Raw genomic sequence first — 25,086 nt, forward strand, 5'->3', positions numbered from 1 at the left:
CCCGGTCTCTTGAGATCTTACCTGGATAAACAAATCAACGTGAAGACATCAGACAGGCTTCTGCTTATACATGTTAGTCAGTGTACTGCACTATGACTATGGAGACCTGGGTTCGATTCCTAACATCGGTGTTGAGTAATATCTGAACCAGTCTTGGGTCACCCTCACCAATCCACACTGACCAGAATGGTGAAGTATGGTCAAAAATATCCATGGCCGACACTGCGTGGGGAGGTTTTCATCCAGCAGTTGATTTACAGAGAGCTGTAAATGATACATGTTGTTTTATAAATGTTAAATTCTAAGCTGCTATCATTGCAAAATATGTATGATTCGGTTTTTTTTTGCTCATTTTTAAAAGGCAGATGAAGGGTAAGGTAAAAAAAGGTTGAAATCAGGTTTAGTGTGGGTAAAAGAATGGGAAATATACCATGTATCGTGTTTGGAGGGGTAATACAATCACAGTCTCTGCATAATAGATCAACAATGCAGCTGAATTGCTGCAGGGTAGTGCATTACCTCAACGAAAACCGTTTTACTTGAGGTTAAATAGGGAATGCATAGTTTTAATTTTTCATCATACCCTGCGAGGCTTCCGATAACAGTTGTAAAGCCTCGTGCATTTCAGCGACTTGCCCCTGAGCCATGTAGCAGAGGGACCTGTATTTTTTTTACTTTATTATCTCCAACAACTGAATAAAAAAAACAGTTTTTATTGTTGCATGAAAAAGAAACTTACATAAAGTGTAATACAGGACACTGGGGTTCATCGTTTGTTGTTGCTGAAGGAAACGCCTCGGTATGTTGGTTGGTATTTTTTTAAATGAAACTCACCGATTACATCATATTTGAAGAAGTGAATTGGTGAAGCCAAAATGATAATCTTAAAGTGTATGATGATGATACTCCTGTGAAGAATTTGCCTTGTTAGCTCTTCCGGTGTGTTTTTGGGTTGTACCGCGTGTTTTTTGGCATTATTTCGCCTCTTGAGCCAGGAGCTTCTTCAAGAAATGAAGATGGCACAGTTGGAAATACCTTCTTAGTAGTGTATTAATTGCGCTTCGCTGTTTTTCTTGCAGAGGTCTTTACAGTTGGCTTCAGTTGGATCGTAGAGTCCTAGAACATGATTTCCCCAAGAAATCCAGATGTGTTGTGCTGAATTTCACCGTCAAGTAAGTGGCACCCTTACATACGTCTCTCATTGTTTGTGCAATTTCATAAACGTTGAATGTGATTCAGGAATAACTACTGCATGTATTTTTGTTAACAATTCACTCATGCCTAAAGTTACCTTATTATGCTTACTTGGAAATAGAAAATGCAATTTTCAATTGAAACTTTTTATCATGTTTTTGTTATAATAATAAAGCGACTGTTTTGGCCTTTTACGACCGTTGATTTTTGCAGAAAAATTACATAATTAGAGTCAAGGAAAACCTAATATGTATACAAAAAAACATACGTTAATATATACACTATATTTGCTGCTATGACACACGGTTCAGAAACATGGAACAAAAGCTGAAAAGTGCACAGAGCAGCATGGAGAGAAGCATGCTTAAGATTAGTTTGGGAGGTAAAAAGAGGAGTAAATGGATTAGAGGACATCTACATGTTAACGACATAATCAAACCTATTAAGAAAAACAAGTGGGCTTGGGCAGGACACATTGCTAGAAGGAGTGATTGACAAATGGTGAAGAATAATAACAGAATAGGCAGGCACGGAATGGAACGCGCCCATCAAGGAGATGGAACGATTATATCAATTACTGGGCAGGATTGTGAGAGGTGGCTCTCGCTTGGGGAGGCTCGCATCCAACAGTGGATTGACCATGGCTGATGATGATTTATAGGCAGGCAGAGGGAAGGGAGGTTTAACAAAATCAATATCATGTGACAGAGAAGAGAAGAGCTCCTTAATCTGGATTTAAGCAGTCGGAGAAAATCGGAAGTATGGACAGTGCTTTCGATTTGTAATCTTTCTCTCAGAGATTGATGGGCGTTTGAGAGAGAGAAGGCGCAGTGCTCGCTGGCGCAGAGGTAGCAGAAGGAAGAGAGGGGGGCAGACGAGATGAGAGAGGTGGGGAAAAGAGCGAGCGTGTAAAATACACAAAAAGGCAAAATAAATGCAGGCGTGCCGGTGAAAGGGTAGACAGTTGAGGAATGTGAAGATGTATTCAAGGATCTCTTTTTTTTCCATGGGTTCAAATGAAGAGCCAACCAGCGTCGTTGTCTGAAAATGGGAGGTTGTGGACTTGAGAAAATTGTCACTTTTGTGCCATCCTTAATTTGTGTGCATATTTTGTTTGCACATCTGCTGCCCTCTGGTGGCAGCGAGCCTGTAAACTCCTCCTGCTGGGCAAGAAAGACTTGACAGTGAAACAAAAACTATAAACTACTTTTTTATTTTACCAGTTAAGGCACAGTGAGCTTTTAGCTCTTTTTCCGAAACGATCTGGCCACAAATGATAGCTCAACGAAGTGGCTCATCATGTGGAAATTTATAGCAGCCAAATACTCTAAACACGTTTATAAATGTGGAGGGAAAGACCGGAGGACCGTTAGAAAACTCCACGGGGAGAACTTGCAAACTACGAATATACAGGCGGCAGGGTCGGGATTGAACCCACGACCTATCAGGCGAGGTAGTTAACATCTCATAGCCACCGTGCAGCACGGAATTACGTTATTACCATACTCTTAGGTTTTTTCGGTAAAGTCACGTAGGTAAAAAATTAAATTAAAAGTTAATAAAAGTAATAATGGAAATAAAATTAAATAATAAATCACGACGTTTCGGAGGCAACACGAGTCTCCGTCATCAGGTGGGACCATCACAGCTAAAATTACTGCAGTAATTTTATTTTTTTACCTACGTGACTTTACCGAAAAAAACCTAAGAGTATGAATCCTTGCAGTCACGAAAGCTTCAAATCTAGAATTACGTTATTACCATTTCCCTAGGCATGTCTGGGCTTTTGAGGACCAATTCACACATTTTCACGAGCTCGAGGAAAGGATATCAACCATAAGGCATCGCTGTGCTTACAAATATAAACGTGCTTCAGATGAATCTTCTCAACATTGCGTATGTCATCGTCGCGTAAAAAAATATTCCCCGTTTAAGATGCCAAGAGCATGGTGGTTAATAAGGAAAACTGGACACCTAAAGTAATTGAGATTTAAATCTGCACATCGCACATGAGGGGGGATGAGCCTTGATGATTAGTAATAGTGTTCAAGTGTCTTTTTTAGACGGGCTCGTGTTAGCGAGCTAAATGAACTGATGAACATCTTCTTGGTTCTTTCGGAAAATTCACGTAGAAGGGAAATAATAAAATAAAAAAAATAAACATACATTTTATTTTTATTTTATTATTTCCCTTCTACGTGACTTTACCGAAAGAACCAAGAAGATGAATCCCTGCAGTCACGAAAGCTTTACATCGAAATTTAACTGATAAACAGTTAATGGATTTTTTAAGGATGGAATATGTTTGTTCGAAGGAAATGTTATCGCTAAGGGGGCTCTGCAATAGTGAGACGTTTTCTCCCTCGCCTCGTGCGTAAGAGTTAATGGGTTCGATCCTGACCCTGGCGACGTCTATTGTATATTTCGAGTTTGTGTGTTCTCTGTCCTCGTGTATATTTCTCCGGATCCACCGGGTTTGCCCTCCGCATTTATAAACATGCGTTTAGATTATTTAGCTGCACACTATAAATGTCCACATATGATGATAAACCACTTGAATGTGCTATCATGTGTGAGCAGGTGGCCTTTGAAAGAGAGTGCATAGCTCAGTAGGTTTCACCGGAAAATATTAAATAGTTACCTTCTTGTTTTTTTCGGGAAAGTCACGTAGAATGGAAATAATAAAATAATAAAAATTAAACATAATAAAATAATTCTCACGACGTTTCGGCCACAACGCAAGCAGCGGTCCTCAAGTGGCTGCTTGCGTTGTGGCCGAAACGTAGTGAGAATTATTTTATTATGTTTTATTTTTATTATTTTATTATATCCATTCTACGTGACTTTACCGAAAGAACCAAGAAGATGAATCCCTGCAGTCACGAAAGCTTTAAATCGAAATTTAGTTACGTTGAGATAAATTACCAGGCAGCCAAAACGTAAGTTTTTTTCTAAACGTGTTTAAGGTCAATAGCGTGTTGCTTAATGTTTGCAGGTTTTACATCGAAAGCGTCGCGTACCTGCGGGAAAACACAGCTGTGGAGCTATTCTTCTTGAATGCGAAAACCTGCATATCCAAAGTGAGTATCACATTCCATGTGGAGACAGAGTTCCTTCTTTGCCACTGTGTAGGCTGCCGCAGTTGGACTCTCCCGCTCCCTAATGTGGTTCCGGCTTGCTCCGTGTGTTGTTCGGCATGGCGGTCCACGTGCCGAAGAAGCTCCCAGACCATGCAGCGAAACATCGGAAATCCTCCCGAAGAACGCGCGATTACAACCGGACATGCATTGGAGTGCTATGAGTTCTTGTCTCATCGTCATTACCATCGGTAGCAGAAGCATCAGCATATTTATCATTTGACAATGCTCACCAGGTTTCCTGTTGACAATACAATAGATTGTACAACTCAGATGGTTCTCTGACTGAATGGGTTCTGGAGAATTCTAATAAGATTGAACATTTTAGTTTTAGGGATCCCAAGCACACAGTTTTTATGGTTCGTATATTTGTCTGTTCATCAACCAGTTTGTCTTGTGTTTGTGTGTTAATGAATGAATTTGTTTAGGGAGTCGTGAAACGTTTCTAGACATTCTTGGGAGAGAAAAAAAGATTGTAGTGAGTGCATATTTGACAACCGACTATTAAAGTGCATTTGCAAGACAGAGCACTGCGTGTGCAGTCACTAACACAGGCGCAGCGCCTTGGCAGTGAAAATACTAATAGCTTCCTAATGCAAATTACAGCAAATCGCTGCTCTATATTTCTAGATAATTGCACCAAAGTGGGCCCTTATACGGAAGAACTTGATGCACACGCGAGCAGCAGGCTGGCACGTGAGAAATGCCCGTTCCACCACCCCCCCTGGAGATGCCATCAATCCCTCGGGCAAACACGTTTGACATATTTATGATTGCCAGGTTCAAATAACGCGAGCAGATGGCAAGGAACATTACACTTCGGCGCCATTACCGGAATCAATAAAATAATTATGTCGTAACACTTTGAGACATGAAGTTATAATGATCCCCCTCTGCTGCAATAAGAAGCAAGTAATTCCCCTCCCCAACTCCGTATGCCTCTTCATCTTGACAATCGTTTTCACTTCTGTGGCGTGTGCGATATTTCTGATAGTGTGTCGTCCGTATTGGCTGTTCCTATGTTAATTTCTCAATCTTCTAATGTGTGCAAATCGATCTACCCACTTTGTTTTTGCACACCCGATTATTTATATATACATAAGCTCACGCAGTAAACAAACTGCATAGTGCTGTTTTTATCTTCACGTTGAAGACATCTGGGCAGATCTGTCTGTGTCGTTTGTTTTGTTTTGCAACTTTTACCAAGCGTGTCGAGTGAAATAGCTGAACTTGTTTTGCTGAATTGGCTTCATTGAGCCACGTAAGTTGTGGGTAAGAAAAATGACGAAAATAACCAATGAGCAACAAGACCACCTTGTTAACTCGAATCTCGGCAATGATTTGGCACTAAAAATCACATTCTATAGTTCACTGGTTTTAAAGCTGATGCATAATTCAAGCCACTGGTGCGTAACGTTTTGCACTGCTTTGATGTTTGCGGAGGATTGCATTTGCCGTGTGCGGTACACTCTAAATAGCTTTGACCTCTGCATGCATAACGAACCATTTGCAGCATTGGATTGTGTAGAAATTTGCTACATTTAAGCAAGAATAACAATAATACGGGCTTTTGCGCCTTTATCACCGGGGAAACCAGCATTGTGTTCTACAACTGCGAAGATTTTTTGCGGTTGTGCTGTCCAGCTCTTCGATGCATTTTCGGGCCTCTACTGCGTATCGTTCGGCAGTGATGTCCGACGTTTTGCTGCGTGTGTTGGGAGCTTCTTTGAGGAAACTTTAGTCAGTGAATATAAAAAAAACCTCCCAGAATGTGGACATCGTGTCCCTTTATGTGTTTGCTCCTCAGTGTCTGCAATGTTCGTGGTTTCTACGCCGTCGTAACTTCCGTTGTTTTCACCAAGGCCCTCTGCGCGGGTCATTCTGGTGAAACGGCTGAAGGCTGAATGTTTCTTGTCCGCGTCAACAAAATAAAATCAATTTGTCAACACGTGCCACTGCACGTGCTGGGAACTCCAGGAAATTCAGGCACCGGGATACAGTGCCGTATTGATTCCCCAAAACATTTGTCCCAGCACGAGGCGCAGACATCTTGCCGAACAACGCGGGCTACCATGGTCGACCCACTCTTGACAAACGCAGAACGATGTTTGTTTTTCATCACCGTCCGCTGCCCGTTGCACGGTTGGGAAAACAACACGAGCAGAGCGTGTCGGGGTGCGGGGGGGGGGGGCAAAGCCACCCGCCGAGTGGCACCTGAGAGCAGAGGTTGCAAACGGGTTTTGATTCCTTACCGGTACCCGGCCGGGTACGGGTATCGGGTACCTGATTGCGACGTCTGGGATGAAGCCATGTTGCAGGCGCGGGTGGGTTGATTCTAGGAACTTGAATTGTGAGAAGAGACAAGACGTTGGGAAATGAGTTACAAACAGTTACTCACCAGTGACTCACCTGTACCCGGCCGCACCAGGGTCACAAATGGTTACCCGTACCCGGCCGGGTATGGGTAGCCGGGTATCGGGTAGGGTACGGGTATCGGGTACCCGGTTGCGACCTCTGCCTGAGAGACACGGGATGCCTGGGAGCAGCTGCCCGCCCCTGGTAGGGTGGGAGGGGGGGGGTGCTGCCACGGTGGCGAAATGTTAACTACCTCGCCTGGTATGCAGGAGGTCGTGGGTTCGATTCCGACCCTTGACGCCTGTAGATGTGGAGTTTGCGTGTCTCTCTTCATTGTGGACGCGTGGAATGTTATCCGGGTCCTCAGGGTTTTCCCGCCTCATTTAGAAACGTGCGTTTGGAGTATTTGGTTTGCTATACATTTCCACGTGATAAGCCACTTTTGTTGTTGAGCTATCAATTGTGGCCAGGTCGCTTCTGACGAAGAGCTATGTAGCTCAGTGGGCCATAACTTGTGAAATAAAAAATAGTTTATTTTTATCTCTGGGCATTAGCGTTGATGGGACTTGGGTGATGATTTAATGTTCTTTATTTATTTCAGTACGTAATTGATTATTCATCTTTGTGTTTTTCTTTTTTTACTTCTATTTGGTGAATTTGATGGGTATTTTAATGGGTCGTATAATTAGATGTTAGCTTGCAACACTTTCAAGTCATTTTATGGCTTAAACGTGCGGACTTTTACACTTATTTAGCAGAGGAAGTGTTAACACACCGGTTTTTTTACCCACCACATATCTTTACCGTGGTGAAGGATCAACTGTGTCGTTGTTTTCAATGAAGTGCCATTTGAAAACATTACATAGTGCAGTGAATTATATTGTGCTCAATAGGGAGATAGGGTCAAATATGTAAATTAAGAGAAAAGTGCATAAAAACTAAAATATATTGTGGGCTGGAAAAATATGAGATTCAAACAGGACGCAAAAATGTGTAAAAAGCACACAGCCAATTGTGCATTATGCAACAACCCAGTGCTAATTGGGATGGAACCAGTCCACAGTTGTCTATCATTGCATCACTGCTTCTATCAGTCGGTCACATTTACTCAAATGTATATATTTTTTATCTAAGACGAGGAGCACAATGTACTTTTTCAGGACATGTTGATGTTTTTTTTTGCATGTGCACAAATAGCCGCGTGCTTTTTTACATTTGTGCGCCTTGTTTGGAACTTAGGGAAAGAGGGTATAAATCTGTTGATATCGTTCATCTCCATAGTAACGATCTTCAGGCAAGAGGCAGAAGCAGCAATGACTTTGCTTGCCTAGTTTTGCATACTTGTAAACTGTATTACTTATGGTGGGTTGCACAAAGTACAGCAGCATGGATTTGTGTTTAAAATCGTGGCATTATTGTGGAACTCACAACGTGGTCATGCCGATAAAAGTGCATGCAAAAATATTACATATTCATGAATTAAAAAAATGTTAGTTGATACAAAAAAAATTACTGCAAGGGAAATACGTTGAAATAAGTGGCTTATTGCAAGAATATCTGTAAATTGCATTTTCTCTTCCAGTTTGGGGTATTGCGCATTTGTTAACTGGACATCTGTAAAAAGAGCTCCATAGGTTATCGGATTCCTCTGGTATAAATAAAGATTCTGATACTTTTTAATAACAACAGCGAACATAATAATAACCCATATCGTGGCTTTTTCTCTTCAGAATCTCACAAATGTGAAGCTATTCTTGTTACAGCATATGCATCACTTCTGAACAGTATTTTAAGAATGCTGCAATGCCATACCTAATAATCACAATGCATCGTATTTTACGTGTGCATGTATTGGTGAATGAAGAGTTTATCTCTATGCTGTGGAGCATGCAACTATTTCTGTGTTATCAGCCATCAATAATAGACAATGTAATAAATTACTCCAATGTCTCATTCATAAAATCTCTGTTGTTAACATTATTAATAAATAATACACAATTACATTTGCCATAAATATATTGTGTGTATATATATAAAATATGTTTCGATCAATGGGGTAGTGGTTAGTGTACTGTACTATGAACCAACCGACCTGAGATGAATTCCCAGCCACTGCCAACAATCGGTCGCGAGTGAGAATACTATTATCATATCCAGTACAATGTAAGTATCCAGTCGGGTATCTGGGAGGATGTCTACCGATGAGATGGACCAATGAGCTCAGTTCGAGTGAAGGTTCGGGATGCGTTGTTGCAATGCACGATCGCTCAAAGAGGTGGTAAGGCATGGGGAGGCATTGACCAAGGATGATGATATAAATAACAAAGATAACTAGGTAAAAGGTCACTTTCATGCAGGTGATAAAGCACCTGCCATTAAATAGCCATTTGTGATGGTTCAACCCAACTTGTAGCTGTAGATCGTAGCAGTTGTTTCTGCTGCCCTTAGACGCATTAGGAATAATGCACGCGTTGTTCTGCTTCAACTGCCAGCCTCTTTTCCCCAGGGGTAACCGGCCGTTTTGAGACTATTAGATTTGAGCCAATAAAACTTCATTGGGAAAGTACTTTGTGAGTCTTTGCTTGGGTTGATTTGTTTTAATAATCCTGATTTAACAATCCTTAAGCTGAACCCCCACTGTGTGGTAAATTGGGAGAGGTCCATTCCACACATCCATTACGACCGCTCACTCTCTGTTGCATAACCTCATCCATGAATCCTAAATACGACATTATCAATACAACGTTTTATTTTATTTGTGATTGATTTTGTTCTTGTAACTTTTCGTGAGTAGGTCACGGCCTGTCTCCAGGGCTCCTTCCACCAGCAGTGCCGTGAGCAAATACATCTCAGAGCTGCACCTTTACTTTTTAAATCCTTTATATTAAGTTCACTTGCTTGCTTGCTTAGGACAGTGCAAATCTTTCGGTCGTTTTTTAACCCACTTCCCGTGATCCAATCGAGCTGACATTTTGCACACAGACTCGTTGTGCGTGACAATGCATTTTCGTGAAAATTTTTTTCCAAAATTTTACACTGTTTAGGGAAATTTTTTTAAATACTTCATTACCAATTGTTTAATGCTGCCAGACAATCATCTGACCCATAGGTGGCAGCCATCTCAAGCCAGAGGACGAGAGGACTCTAGCCGCCACGCATATAAAGGATTTATAGTGAAAAACTTTGTTTTTACGGGTTATACTTGTTAAGTTTTACTTTTTCATATTGCTTCACCAAACACGTAAAGATCATATAGTAGTAGGTTTTTACCCCTTAAACTGGTACAAATCTGACACCTTTACCAGTTTAAAGGGTAAAAACATACTACTATATTTTGCCACTGGTAAAGGAGGTTTCATAACGTAAAGATGACTTTTAAATATTTCGGAATTTTCCGTTAAATACTTCCTGAATTGCCACGTTGTGCATTGGAGTGAGTATTCCCATCAAACTTTCAGTGACGCTGAATTCTTTTGCAAACCTACACTATGTAATCGCTGAATGGAACATGCCCGAGAGGACCTCCACAGAGGAGAGGGAGCGATGAAATCGATTTGTGTGCGGGCACTCCGTGCCGTATTACATCGCAGGGTTGTGAGACGTCACGGTGGTTTGGGGAGGCTTTAATCCAGCAACGCATTTACCAAGGCTGGTGATGCTAATAATGATGACAATAATTATCGGTTTGATTGATGACCCTCGCTCTATGTTCCAACCATGCTACATTATTATATAGATAGCTACTTATCTTTATAAATATTCTTTTTCCTCGGAGTTATAATTATATAATTTCCTATATATGTAATCACTTTCTGAAAATATGCTCGTTAATACATTGATAAACTGCAGGAATTTGAAAAGAAAAATCGGTTGTTACTTTCCTCCATTTTTCACAGTTTCTATCAGCTTGTTATTGCAGAGTATCTTTAGATAATATTACATATATAGGACCACCTCAGCAACATTATATATAAAATATTTGCACCATGTTATATTAGGTAATCTATTTAATCCAAATGCATTATAATATGGTTTCTCCATGAAATGACAGAATTCCCAAATAACAATGCTTCTTGTAAGAATTTACTATTTCTACCTTTCCTGAACATAAGATATGTATTGTGTCTGTTCCCGCTTACAAATAGTACGTGTTAATCCGTTGTCATGTTTCCGAGTCTCTGTCCTGTACCCTTCTCTGTCAGAAAATGTGTTTTGCATTTGGTATCCTTCTTGCGAAACGTTTAACAACATTCTGGCCTTGTAAGTTTATTGCGCATTCCTGTTGTTATTCTGACTGATTTATAGTAATTGTGATGCATTCGCGTTCGTAAATATTGCTAGAAAACACATTTGCATTAGTCTCATTGCACCGGAGCACTGCATTTCAGCTAAACAAACACAATAGGCATCATGTGAGGCTTTAACTAATTTGCTACAAAGCTCTGTCATCATATGGCTGATATTGCAGGTGGTACCGATTAGGACTATAATCATTACGCTGTTTATGTGATGGGAATTCCTGGGTGTGGATGTGTTTAGGAGTGGAATGGGGTCTGTGGAGAGAAGTTGTTATTCTGGGTGGGCTGGCACTTGAGGAGGAGGCTGGTGTCTGTTCACCAGATGGAGATCATTAATACCGGCTAAGCATCTACACTGCTCCATAATTAAGTTAAATAGACAAGCTCCCTTCTACTAAGCTTCTGATAAACTGTAAACTATGTTATCTTTATATAGACTGTCGAAATTTTCCTCTATCAGTAAATTATTTTTGGCCACCCATCGAACAGAGACGGTCACTGCATCGCACGCTTTCAGATGCGCTTCTGCGGCCGTCTGGAACGCTCTTGCTTTCAATTTTAGGCAGCCCCTGGAGCTATGCACGTTTAAATCTAGATTGAAAACTCATTTATTTAGAACTGCCTTCTGTGTTTAGTTTACTGTCCTTCCTCCGCACCTCCGATGTGCACGGTTGGCTACACACGGTACAAAAGAAGTTCAACACACATACAATGATCTATATTTTCACTTATCTTTTTCCCTAAGTTATATGACTTTGGTGCCCATCGCCATAAGCGACTTTGCTCATAACAGGGCATTACGAACTGCAAAGACTCTGCTGTATAGCTCTTGGGTGTGTTTTTGGGTTGTGCTGCGTTTTTGTTCTGGGAGGTTCTTGCGGGTCTGACCAATTCATTTCCTGAAGAGGCTTCAAACACGTGGAGTGAAACGTCAGACATCGTGCCTTACAAAACGTGGTAGGTACAACTCTAGAATACATCAGAAATGCCATTACTGAGAAATTAAACTTTAATGGGAAATTGCCTTGTACGAGGGTGAAGACAATGTAGTTTTGACTAAATTCAGTCATTCCACCCATTTGTAAATGTTTGCATGATTCGTATGTGTGTTGAACTTCCTTCACACTGTACGCAGCCAGCCTTGCTCATCACAGGGGCGGGGAAAGGACAACAAACTAAACATGAAGCAGTTCTAATGAAATGCGTTTTCAATCAAATAAAAAATATACATTTTAATTCATACAGTTGTCACCATATTGCAGCCTCATTCTTTCATATATCGTGTGTCATTACTCTCTCATAAGACGAATACATATCTCACAGCACAATGTTCTTCTCATATACAATGTCCATACATCTGCATACATCTAGAGAGAGAGAAAAATATTGCAAATAAGTTACCAGGATTATGCCCCATTTCCTACATACTATTTAGTGTTGAAGTCACGCACATAACGTTGCAGAAATATTAAAAGTCTTTACTTATTAGCACGCCCTGGTAAAAGGGTGACGAGTGGTGAGTGCCTTGCAATCGTAAGGCTGCAAGTTCATATCCCGATTGGGGGGGGGGGGGTGACTCAGCCGATTATCCCTCCAGCATTGATAACTCGATGACCGCTTTGCAGGGAAGTCAACAAGTGGCTTTTCATTGGAGGGCCTCGCCTCCACCATAATAGGAACGTGGAATTTCCACCACAGGCTAAGGGGGGTGGGGGGGGCAAGCCCCCACCTCAAGTCTCGTCTGAGCAGGATGGCACTTCAGACTTGAGAACCGCGCTGTATTTGATCAGCGACAGACTTTGGGGCCGTCCATAAATGACGTCACGCACCTAGGGAGGGGGGGGTTCACACATTTGTGACGATGTGTGACGAGGGTGGGGGGGGGTTGAGAAATGTGACGTCACATCAAAATGCGCAACTTTAAATAAATATAGACAACACGTTCTACGTAATTAAATAGACTTTTAAATACATGTTTTCTCCTACAACATCAGAGTGCAGCGCCACATTAAATACGCACTACAATGACAATAGTTGAAAGCGATTTGAAGCACGTTTTATTTTCAAAATGGAAATATGGTTTTGGGGGGGGGGGGGGCAGAGCTTTGTGACGTCATTTGAGGGGGGGCTGACTTTTTGTGACGCCGTGTGACGAAGGGGGGGGGGGGTAAAAAAATCGTCCAAAATCGCGTGACGTCATTTATGGACGGCCCCTTAACATAAATGTGGTGACAGCGTGTGACACAAGTCCACGTCGTGCTGAACGTTTGCTATGATGTTACGAGGTCAGTTCGGCTGTCGCGTTGTTAGTTCTCGACGTCGCTAACGTCGTCGGGAAAAAAATGCGGCGCAACGAGTTTGGAATCTGTGCAAGACCGTTCATTGTTTATTTGCACGCTTCATCCATACAATATTTGGCTCCAGTGCAATATGTACCGTTCAGCGTGTTTAAATGCCAGGTTTACTGAATGATACACCCCCCTCCCCATCGCTCTACGATTTGTCCTGACGCATGCTGCAAGATGTTGTAGCCGCTGTCATCACAGCTGCTTCCAGCCAATGGAACTCCCCAAAACTCGTGCCTGACATCCCCCCCCCCATGATGACCTCCCTGTACACCCACACTAACACGAGTGAACATATTTTTTTAGCGTTCCCCCCTCCCCCGTCCTTCCTGTCGAGAGCGATGGGCCGTGCCGCCGGGTATCAGTGTCTGACTTGGCAGAGCAGTCGTCCTGATGATGATCGGTGTGAGATACACACACACACTGACTGACTGACTGCCTCGCGACTCTGCGTGTGTTTTCCTACAGGGGATAATTGAAGTGGACAGTGAAACGGCTTTCGAACTCTCTGCGTACATACTCCAGGTAAGCTTTGTTTGTGTATTACGCGTGTGTTGTCATGTGTGGTCGTGCTGTGGTTAGCGTGCTGTAGTTAGCGCGCTGCGCTTCGAACCTGGCGAACAGAGTTCAAATGCCCGCTCAAATGAGTGTGTAAACATACTCTTAGGTTAAATTTTGATTTAAAGCTTTCGTGACTGCAGGGATTCATCTTCTTGGTTCTTTCGGTAAAGTCACGTAGAAGGGAAATAATAAAATAATAAAAATAAAACATAATAAAATAATTCTCACGACGTTTCGGGTGAAGAACAGGTCTGTTGGGAAGACAGCGTCTGACGCTGTCTTTCCGACAGACCTGTTCTTCACCTGAGGACGGCTGCTTGCGTTGTGGCCGAAACGTCGTGAGAATTATTTGATTATGTTTTATTTTTATTATTTTATTATTTCCCTTCTAACTTTACCGAAAGAACCAAGAAGATACTCTTAGGTTTTTTCGGTAAAGTCACGCATGTAAAAATAAATAATAAAATAATAGAAATTATTATAAAAATAAAATATGAAAAAAAAGGATATTTATATTATTATCTCAATTATTTTATTATTTATTTTTACCTACGTGACTTTACCGAAAAAACCTAAGAATATGAATCCTTGCAGTCACGAAAGCTTCAAATCTAGAGTGTAAACATTGCCAGGAGGGAGACAAAGGCGGCCGGGTCCTGTGCCAGCCTTCATAGGTGCTCACTAACAGTGCTTGCCCCAAGCGTCTGTTATGGCTACACGGTGGAGCTTTGCCTTGTCTTTGTGTGAATGTATGTTCATGGGAAGAGATAATATACCCATGCGAATAAATGCATTGTTTTTAAAGCTTTGCAACTAACGTTTGAAGCGTTAATACATCTGCTTTGTGTGCCAGTCTTTTCTGCGGCTGTAACAACACGATAACCCTTGTAGTAAAGAAGATGCAATGTAAATCAAAGTTCCGTGTCATTGTAATTATTGTTCTGCGAATCATTGAGCCTCCTTTTAATCTGTTCAAGAAGCGCATGTTCGGCCCAACGCTGTTGGGAGTCGGATCTGAAAAGAAATCATCCTCGCACTGATGATGCCTGTAGTAGTGGCACGTTACACGTGTTCCTGCTGTACGTACCGAACGTGGGGTCAGTGAAGCAAGCTGGCAGCTGCGGTGTAAGAGATGTGCTGAAGCAGCTGGGAGCATTGCGCTAATCTGCATGTAACAGCTGAGAGCCCCGCGAACGGAGATGCTGCAGTGTGCGTGTGTTTCAATGGGAGTTGGGATATCTGTGGAAGGAATAAAGAATTTTGAAAAAGTACAAAACTTTAGCAACCTGTGTCAATCGCCAGCTGTGACACCGGCACGCGAGGACAGACTGAATAACGCGTTAGTCGGAAGTATTGACTCAACATTTCCACCGACAGTAACGCAAAGACAAATATCACGTAGGTGGGAGAAAGGGGGGGGGTGAAGGTGATGCTTGCTTTTCACGCTGTTAATAAATCACATGTGCTGTGTTACTTTTCTCGTCTGTGGTGTTCTAACATTACTGGGTGAGAATATTGACCGGTGCAGAGGGCACGTGGCCCCCATTTCTCCGTGTGGCTGCAATGTTATCGGGCAGAACAGAAATTGTTTTTGGCTTCTCATGGTTGAATTGCCACTTCCAGATTCTCCCTCCTGCTCCTCACGTCCCGCTATTTCCTTGCACCACCCTCCCACCTCCCCTCTCTCTTGGCTTTCTCTGCCTGCCAATCCGTTAATACGACAGTAATTTGCCCTTCCTAGCAGTTGCTATCGACCTTGGCTGGTCACCAAAGTGTCTTGTTTTCCGAAGCACATTTCTGAACTTACAGCAATATTGAACTACTGTAAAGTATGTAAGGTCCCATGGTGTACAGGGCAGTTTCCAACTCATTATCCACCCTCTCTCTCTGACCTCTCTATTTACGTGCAATGGAGAAGAGCCATTGCCCAAACCGTCGCCTATTATATATTTTTCCTTCTGAGGCAGTGTTATTTACGAATGTCATGAGGTTTCTATTTGTATATACAGTATACGTATAAACTAATGCATTTTGGGGATAAAGGGGGCGGTGATTGTGTTTGAAAGCAATTGTGAAATGGGGTGCCATGGTGGCGAAATGTTAACTGCCTCGCCTGGTATACAGGTCGTGGGTTTAATCCAGACCCTAACGCCTGTACATTTTGAGCTTTCGTGCTCTCCCTGTGGTCGCGTGGATTGTTTTCCGGGTCCTACGGGTTATCTCTTCACATTTAGAATCAACGTGCGTTTCGAGTTTTGCTGCTACGAATTTCCACATGATGAGCCACTTCGTTTAGTTATCTTTTGTGTCCAGGTCACTTCTGAAAAATAGCTACATGTGGGCCTTACCTGGTAAAATAAATAGTTTAGTTTAATGAGAAGTACACTCACCCAGCTTAATAACCATTGCTACAGTCTACCTACATTATAGACTGCCAGTACACTCACCAAACTTAATAACCAGGCTACAGTCTACATTATAGACTGCCAGTACACTCACCAAACTTAATAACCAGGCTACAGTCTACATTATAGACTGCCAGTACACTCACTCTGATTAAGAACCAGGCTACAGTCTACATTAGTAGTTTTTAAAATAAATGTTATTTTAATTCACTTTATTCTTATTTTTATATCTATGTGACTTTACCGAAATAACCAAAGAATATGAATCCCTGCAGTCACGAAAGTTTTAAGTCCAAATTTAAGGGCTTTAAGTGTTGCTATTGTCTGTTTGAGAGGCAAACCAGGTCTGAATGTGTGATGTTTTTGAATTCCTCTTGCAGGAGGCTGCGGGAGACTACACCTGGTGAGTCAGCATTGTTATCATCAGTGGCATCATCAACTGACTGGACACTCTTGCATGTTCAGACATATGTTGATGTTGTATCTGGTATACACTAGAATATACCTACCAAGTCCAGCATCGTTATCATCTCTGGCATCATGAGCTACTTCCACACTTGTAAACATACAAGAAGTACACTGATACAGTATCTAGTATACAATAGACTACCGTGTAAGTCAACATTGTTATCATCGATGTCATCATAAGCTACCTGCGCACTCGTAAACATACAACGAAACACCTTTATCGTATCTAGTATGCAATAGACTATAACGTGTGAGTCAGCATTGTTATCTTCTATGGCATCATCAGCCGACTGAACACTTGCAATGTACAAAGATAGACTGATATAGTCCAGGAGGACGTCTGCCAAGGAGATGGGGTGATACAAATACGTCACGTGCACGTGCAGATGCTTGGGAAGCCCATCATCCAGCAGGGGATTAATCCGTGGCTGATGCTGATACTGATGTAGTATCTAGTGTACAATTGAGTGGTCCGTTTAACACGTAGGCTTTCGCGACCAATATTATTCATAATCAACGTTTTTGGGGTTAGATCGTGTTATTTATAAATGTGTCGTAACCCTCCACCACCCGACACGGCCAATCAGTAAAAAAGTGTCACGTTGACAAAAGACAAATAGTTCACTGATTTAGCCCACCGGTGTGTTGAAGCGTGAAACCACAACATTTACAATTTTTGAGTACGACGTTTCGCTGGTAATTGCATCCAGCATCATCGGGCAATTCGCCTCAAATCGTTGCACCTGATGAGTTGATGATGACGTCATCCTGATGCTGCTCTATATAAGAAGGGGAGACAGAGCAGAGCCTCACCATTCTGGCGAATTGCCCGATGATGCTGGATGCAATTACCAGCAAAACGTCGTACTCAAAATTGTAAATGGTGTGGTTTCACGCTTCAACACACCAGTGGGCTAAATCAGTGAACTATTTGTCTTTTGTTAACGTGACACTTTTTTACTGATTGGCCGTGTCGGGTGGTGGAGGGTTACGACACATTTATAAATAACGCGATCTAAACCCAAAAACGTTGATTATGAATCGAGTGGTCCATTCACCGAGCTATGACCCAACGACTCGAGTTGGATTTCCAGCCATGACTAACATCAGTGGCGAGTGATGTCTGAAACAGTGCTGGGCTTTGCCCCCCTTCGTCGTGCTAGTCAGTGTGGGTTTGGTGCCGTCAAACAAACTCCCACGACTGAAACTACACGGGGAGGCGTTCACTCGGCAGTGGACGTAACTATCTGTAAAAAAATTAACCCGTAAAAACAAAGTTTTTCACTATAAATACTTTATATGCGTGGCGGCTAGAGTCCTCTCGTCCTCTGTCTTGAGATGGCTGCCACCTATGGGTCAGATGATTGCCTGCCACCATTAAGCAATTGGTAATTAAATATAAAAAAAAATGTCCTAAAAAGTGTAAAATTTTGGAAAAACATTTTCACGAAAATAAATTGTCACGCACAATTGTGCAAAATGTCAGCTCGATTGGATCACGGGAAGTGGGTTAAAAAACGACCGAAAGATTTGCATGGTCGTAAGCACGCAAGCAAGCAAGTGAACTTAATATAAAGGATTTAATAAAAAGAAAAAAAGTATTTTACAAAGCAAGATTTTTTATTTGACCTGATTTAAAACACATCTTAACACGCGTTATTAAATACATTTCCAAAGTCATAAATTGATGTAAATCTCTCCATGCATGCACAAATTTAGTACATTTTCCACACACGCATACAGCGCACTATCTCTCTATATATACGGCCAGTGGGTATGTTTATTCATTTTTTGAATGAATAAACATCAATAATGTAGAACCCCCACAGGGAAATATTCCATCCTTGTGCCACCTTGACGGCCCCTGGTACTTGATTGATGTGGATGTTCCAGCGAAGGGGACAGGTGTGAGATGAGTGATTTTCATCGGCGTCAAAGTTGAAGCCATGAAACTCGCTGTACTTGCTTTACTTGCTCTGCTTGCTCGGCAGGAATTTAATGGATGACCACAGAGGCGTCGGATTCAATGCAGTTTGAGCGTACCGGCCTATGCGACCATTCAGCTGCACATGTTAATGATACTTTTCTTGCGTACGTCATTCTTGAATGTATGTTGAACCTCTTCTTGGTTCTTTCGGTAAAGTCACGTAGAAGGGAAGTAATAAAATAATAAAAATAAAACATAATAAAATAATTCTCGCGACGTTTCGGCTACAACGCAAGCAGCCGTCTTCAGGTGAAGACAGCTGCTTGCGTTGAAGACGGCTGCTTGCGTTGAAGACGGCTGCTTGCGTTGTAGCCGAAACGTCGTGATAATTATTTTATAATGTTTTATTTTTATTATTTTATTACTTCCCTTCTACGTGCCTTTACCGAAAGAACCAAGAAGATGAATCCCTGCAGTCACGAAAGCTTTAAATCGAAATATGTTGAACCTCTTTCGCACCATACATAGCCAACCATGCTAATCAGAGGTGCGGGGGGAAGTGCAAAAAACTAAACACAAATCGGTTCTTAAGAAATAAGATTTCAAGCTCGGTTTAAAAGTGCAGATATATGGTGGCTTCCTTATTCTTATTGTTTTCATCAGCCATGGTCACTCCACTGCTGGATGAAGGCTTCCTCCTTCTACTACCACCTCACGATCTAGCAATGTAATAATCCATCTAGCACTTGCCCACGAACTAATTTAATCCTTCCATCTCCCCAGTGGCCGACTTCTTGCTCATGAATGTATGTACTTAAGCTTTATTGGGTAACAGCAGAGAATGGAAGTGTTCAATCTCAAGCATTTAATGTGATTCATTAGCCACTGCAATTAGGACTCCTAGATTATTTACATTTCTAATTCATCTAAAATTAATTCTGTGAAGCACGGTGACTTGTTCGTTTTATCTATACGTTAAACAAAGCTAAGGTACCGGACAAATGTGCTCATTAAACTATCATTATTAAAGATAAACATGGTGATGAATGCATGCAAAGGGTATGAAATAAAATGTATTTAAATATTTTAAGAGACCTTTTTTAGTAGGGTTATTTTTACAATGCTGCAAGCAATGGCATTTTCAATCATTAAAAAATAATGTCCAATGTTGGAATTAATTTTCAATTTATGTGTGGCACAGGCATAAAAACCAGTGATTTATATGTACTTTTTGTCATGAAAATCATGTCAGATGGTTTAAAGTTACATCAAGTGACCGTGAAATCAGCTCTCTCCATCCTGTGCACAGGCATTTGTCTACAGCTGTCGGAAGTGCAGTAGACTGGAATGATGAATGATTTCAAATTAGTTTAATCCAAGTGTGTGATTGCAGTTGAAGTTTTAATCTCTGGTTGTGCCTGAAATAAATTACATGGCCTCCACTTAGCAGATTTGTGGGTTTTTTCCCACCCATGTGCATACACGCTAGGGTATTAAGTTGTGAAATTGAAGAGCTTGGTAAAAATTTGTTCCAATTTGTCACTCTATACTCTTTGTTTTTTTTGGTAAAGTCACGTAGGTAAAAATATATATATAAAATAAATGAAAATGAAAACACAAGCAACCGTCATTTTATTTGTTTTCATTAATTTTTTTATATTTTTTTACCTACGTGACTTTACCGAAAAAAACAAAGTGTATGGATCTTTGCAGTCACGAAAACTTCAAATCTAGAATGGTCACTCTATCCCTGCGTGCGTGCATGTGTTGGTAGTGATGACGCGGTGAGGTCGGAATTGAAGACCCTTCCTCCTCTTCCCACACTACTACTGAAGGAACACCCCTCGATCAGCTACTGGTGAGTGTTGTCATCCGTCCCTTCACTTCCTTTCCAAATCTTTTCACTCCATCATGCGGAAACCAACGTCAAAGTGATTTCCTGCCAAATCAAATGAGCATGGAGGTGGTGCTCATCTCCTGTTCACAACCCTGAGCCAGTGATAGGAAATCCCACATCCCTATGGGAGTGATGAATTTCTCCACGAGACAACAAATGTTGAATTCCTCACAAAGTGGTGCTCACTTTATCGAACCCGGAAGGATGATGGGCTGAGTCATCCTCCAACCAGAATTTGAACTGGTGACCTTCCAATTGGGAACACCTCACTCTGCTGCTAAGCCGCAGGGAAATCACCTTTGGGTAAATGAAGAAATATATACTATTTGTGTTATATATATGTATATATTTAAACCCATATGCATGTATGTATGAAATAGTAATATGTATGCTAAATATTGCCTTCAGTTTTATGGAATCCCTCTTGGCTTGAAAAGGGGTGTCGTGCTCAGCATACATTTTATACACTCGCCGAGATTTATCGTCGTCATAAAAGTAGAATGAAATCCAGAGTCCCTCCAAATGCTCCGTCAAATTTACCGCACCTCTTTCGAGCAATGTGATCATTCTCAAATAAGTCTCCACATTTGCAGACCACATGCACGGAGCACTTTACATAATTTGGTATAGAATAAAACGGTATAAGTGGGCACTGCCTGTCGTGCAATGGTTTTAGGACACTGGACGATCAATCCATAGGTCACCAGTTCAGTTCTGTCTCCCGGTTTGGCAGTGAAAACAACGGTGCAATGTTTCTCAAATCCCCATGCCTCTATCAACCCAGCAGTTCACATGGGTCCACCACAGTTCGTCCATCGGCAGGTCACGTGTGATGACGTAAAGGGTGGGTACTTCCACTTCTTCCAACACGTCTGGTCAACATGGAAGAGTAGACCAAATGCACCGTCGACTTTTCCGTCGTGGAAGCCCTTCTGAACAAGCAATTTCAGAGTGGCAACTTCATGTTATATATTTTTTTTTAAACTAAAATTATTATCTCCATGATGAGTGAACGTGGACGTCGTAAATAATGCGAGAGACATTTTTAAGACCCACATGTAGCATCACAGATTATGCACGTGAGACCGGGGATATTGGTTGTTTTGAGACTGTTCAAATATTGATGCAGGATAGTATTTGGATCGTCAACCAACACCGGTTACAACAACAAGTGCACATATTGTTCTTTTTTTAGCCCCGCCCACCCCCCCAACACGTTCCATTCATTGGCTACCACATTCAGATAAGCCCCTCCCCCCTCCCCCTTAACTTGTATTTAAGAGCTTGTCTCTTGGAATTTTGCCTCACTTGATACAGTAAATTTAGCTGTGACAGTCCCACCTGATGACGGAGACTTGTGTTGCCTCCGAAACGTCGTGATTTATAATTTTATTTCTATTCTTATTTCTATTATTTTTATTATTTATTTCCACCTACGTGACTTTACTGAAAAAACCTAAGAGTATGAATCCTTGCAGTCACGAAAGCTTCAAATCTAGAATTAGTAGCAGAACATTGTTGCAGGTGAAGAGTTGAATCTCCAGATTTAAATGATCAAATTGTATTTCTCGGCTTCCCTCCACTCTGACAGAAGAGTGGGCGGGCTGTTATCACTGCTGGATAAAGGGTGCTTGCTTTGCTGGTGGATATTGAGCAAACCTTTACTGACCCGCCCCCGAGTGTACATATTGACAGTCGATGTATAGGATTGCCTAAGTGAGAAATGTGTCAGGAATGTGTTGCTTTACCTCGGGTTAAATAACCTAAGTGTGTACAAACAGCGCCAAAAATCAAGGCATTGACTTTTTTTGCAAACAATGTGTGTTTTGTGTCATTGAATGGCAGGCAAAGTGAGGCTGTTTTTTATAGTTGGGTTTAGCCTTCCAATATCTTGATACCAGTGTTACAAGAAGTGGTATTAAATGTATTACTTTCTCTGCTCTACCTATAGAAAATTTGAGTTCTATACATCAGTCTCTATTCTCATAAATATAACCAATTTAAATATAAAGACATTATAGGAAGTTCGTGGGATGCTGAATGTATTTTTCATAGTATGTCATTGCCTTGTTCTCTGGGAAAAATAGAGTTTAAATGGAAAACACTACGTGTAGTTTAAATAACAATATACAAGAACAATTAATATTAATGTTACATGAAAAATAAATTGGAGAATATAATTGTTCAAATCGCTCACCTGCGGTTTATTCCTGAGGCTAACATTTAAGCGTTGAATACAGTGGTGGGGTTAGCTCATTGAAGGGCTTTAAGCAGAAACTTGCCATGCTAGTGCAATGACAGAAGAGATATACAAAAGACATAGAAAGATGAGCGAAAATCAATGCAGAGCAGAGAGATAAAATATATTCTATGGTTAATTGTCTTGTTATGTTCATGATGGATTTGAATTTGTGGTGATTTTTGACGCATTCATGTTTTTTCATGATTTCATAAACCCGACGACCTGAGTTAAACTCCCCGCTATGGCTAACATCAGTGGTGCGTGATATGCGTTACCACTCTCATGCGTCCGCCTTCACCAACCCTAGCGTGGTGAAATTTTGCATCTTCCTGGGGCCCCACACTTTTGCTTGGTTAGTTTGCTCTGCCCGTGCACCACCGCTGATTGAAGACAGTTATATTGAGCCGTATTGCAGGTTATATAATATATTAATGTTTTTTTCTTTTCATATTTCACAGCGAGGAGCGGATTATCGAGCACTACAAGAAGCTCAAGGGACAAACACGAGGGCAGGCTATTGTCAAGTAAGGACTTTACTTGAATCTGTAATGCCCCTGTGATCTTGGCCCTGCAAGACTATAAACCATAATATTTCAAGAGCACTGAAAAATCGCTCGCAATAACATTAGCAGGAGTCAATGTTACGTCATTACATCTTCTGGGGACCCAGGTGGTGGTGAGCGGACATTGCTGGATCGCCTGCCTACTGGGGCTATTATTGTCCTTTTAAAGTGATTGTCCCACAGGCCAGTCAATGCGTACGTTCTGGTAATGCCATTGCCGCAATGTTTTATTCTCTCTTGCAGTTACATGAGTGTGGTGGAAACTCTACCTAGCTATGGGGTTCACTATTACCCAGTGAAGGTAATGTTTTGTGCATTTTAGCAGCATTGAACACAGACATACATTCTACAAATCTCACCCATATCCAGCATAGTCACAACACTGATAAGTGCCGGACCGTGAAGTTGATGGCAAAGTAGTATTGCATGGGCAAACACTGGTAACAATTAGTCCTCATAGAATATCACCACATTCATTATCAATCACGCTGCCTTATAACGTTGGAGGGGAAATGCAGATTGTGTTATTAGTGGGGTTATCCGCGAATGTACATATATGCAGGAAAATAAAATGCTTATAATTGCAGATTGTGACAGGAGTGTTCAGTGAGCCTACAACTCACGTAGAAATGTAGTCGGGACATGGGTAACAAGAGTTCTGTAATAGGCTGACATTTCAGGCAATAGGCCTTCTTTAGAGCAGTGATACACAATGCAGGGAGATGGACTGACTTTATAATTGGAGAATCAGACCCTTACACTCTGGGTGCACTGAAAAAACAGTTTTTTGTTTGTTTAAAGAATATTAAGAAGTGAAAAGTTTTAATTTCCAAAGCATCATATGTAACCGTTGAAAGTAAACAAAAATATACGTGTAAATAGATTTTAAATTAAAAATAAGAGAATCAAATTTGAATGTAGCACTGCACCATAGGAAGAACGAGTTACCATTGCTATGCCCATTGTTGTTTTGAAAGAGCTGTTTGTGGGGTGAAGTCATGCCTAGCTGCATATCACACCTGTTTGAATCGGGTTGAATCCGAAATCAGGCTGAGCTCGTAATACTATTTACTTCATCTGATAATAATGTTCTCTCTTGTACGCGTGTCAAACGTCTTTCGCAAACAACCCTCATGACTGACATGGCTCGGGGAAGCCCTCATCCATCCAGCAGCGGCTTGACATACATCATCAACACCATTTAACTCAGCACGGGCCCAAGGGCCCAACATGTCAAGTAGCGCAGCATATTACATAATGACATTACATATTATACGCACATTAGTTCTGCATTCTCATTCTTTTTCATCCTATGATTCTTTATTCATCATGGCATAGGTCCCAGCTCTCTCGGGAGGCCTCGGCAGCACAAGCTGCCCATTGTGATGAGACCAGGGCCAGAGCAACACTCGAGTGCATAATGTCCACGAGGACCCAATTATTTGGTAGACGCTGTCTTTCCGACAGACCTGTTCTTCACCTGAGGACGGCTGCTTGCGTTGTGGCCGAAACGTCGTGAGAATTGTATTTTATAATGTTTTATTTGTTATTATTTTATTATTTCCCTTCTACGTGACTTTACCGAAAGAACCAGGAAGATGAATCCCTGCAGTCACGAAAGCTTTAAATCGAAAGAACCAAGAAGAAGAAGCTATGGCTGCTGTGGCTTTGTCTCGAAAGGATTTAGAAGACAA

The 25,086-nt window shown here is 41.4% G+C and overlaps 1 protein-coding gene across 4 annotated transcripts in view; it reads left to right on the top strand.

Annotated features, from left to right (window-relative positions):
* Positions 1 to 25,086, top strand: part of LOC144934776 (FERM domain-containing protein 4A-like) — a 154,049-nt gene that overhangs the window by 87,582 nt on the left and 41,381 nt on the right. For all 4 annotated transcript variants that reach the window (XM_078860910.1, XM_078860913.1, XM_078860914.1 and 1 more), the window contains exons 4-10: positions 1,080 to 1,172; positions 4,190 to 4,274; positions 13,798 to 13,854; positions 16,676 to 16,698; positions 20,465 to 20,548; positions 23,288 to 23,353; positions 23,636 to 23,693. In XM_078860910.1, coding sequence (XP_078717036.1) covers positions 1,080 to 1,172; positions 4,190 to 4,274; positions 13,798 to 13,854; positions 16,676 to 16,698; positions 20,465 to 20,548; positions 23,288 to 23,353; positions 23,636 to 23,693 — 466 coding nt within the window. The remainder of the gene's footprint in view (positions 1 to 1,079; positions 1,173 to 4,189; positions 4,275 to 13,797; positions 13,855 to 16,675; positions 16,699 to 20,464; positions 20,549 to 23,287; positions 23,354 to 23,635; positions 23,694 to 25,086) is intronic.

The sequence above is a fragment of the Lampetra fluviatilis genome, chromosome 11, assembly GCF_964198595.1.
Source record: "Lampetra fluviatilis chromosome 11, kcLamFluv1.1, whole genome shotgun sequence".
NCBI classification, from domain to species: Eukaryota; Metazoa; Chordata; class Hyperoartia; order Petromyzontiformes; family Petromyzontidae; genus Lampetra; species Lampetra fluviatilis.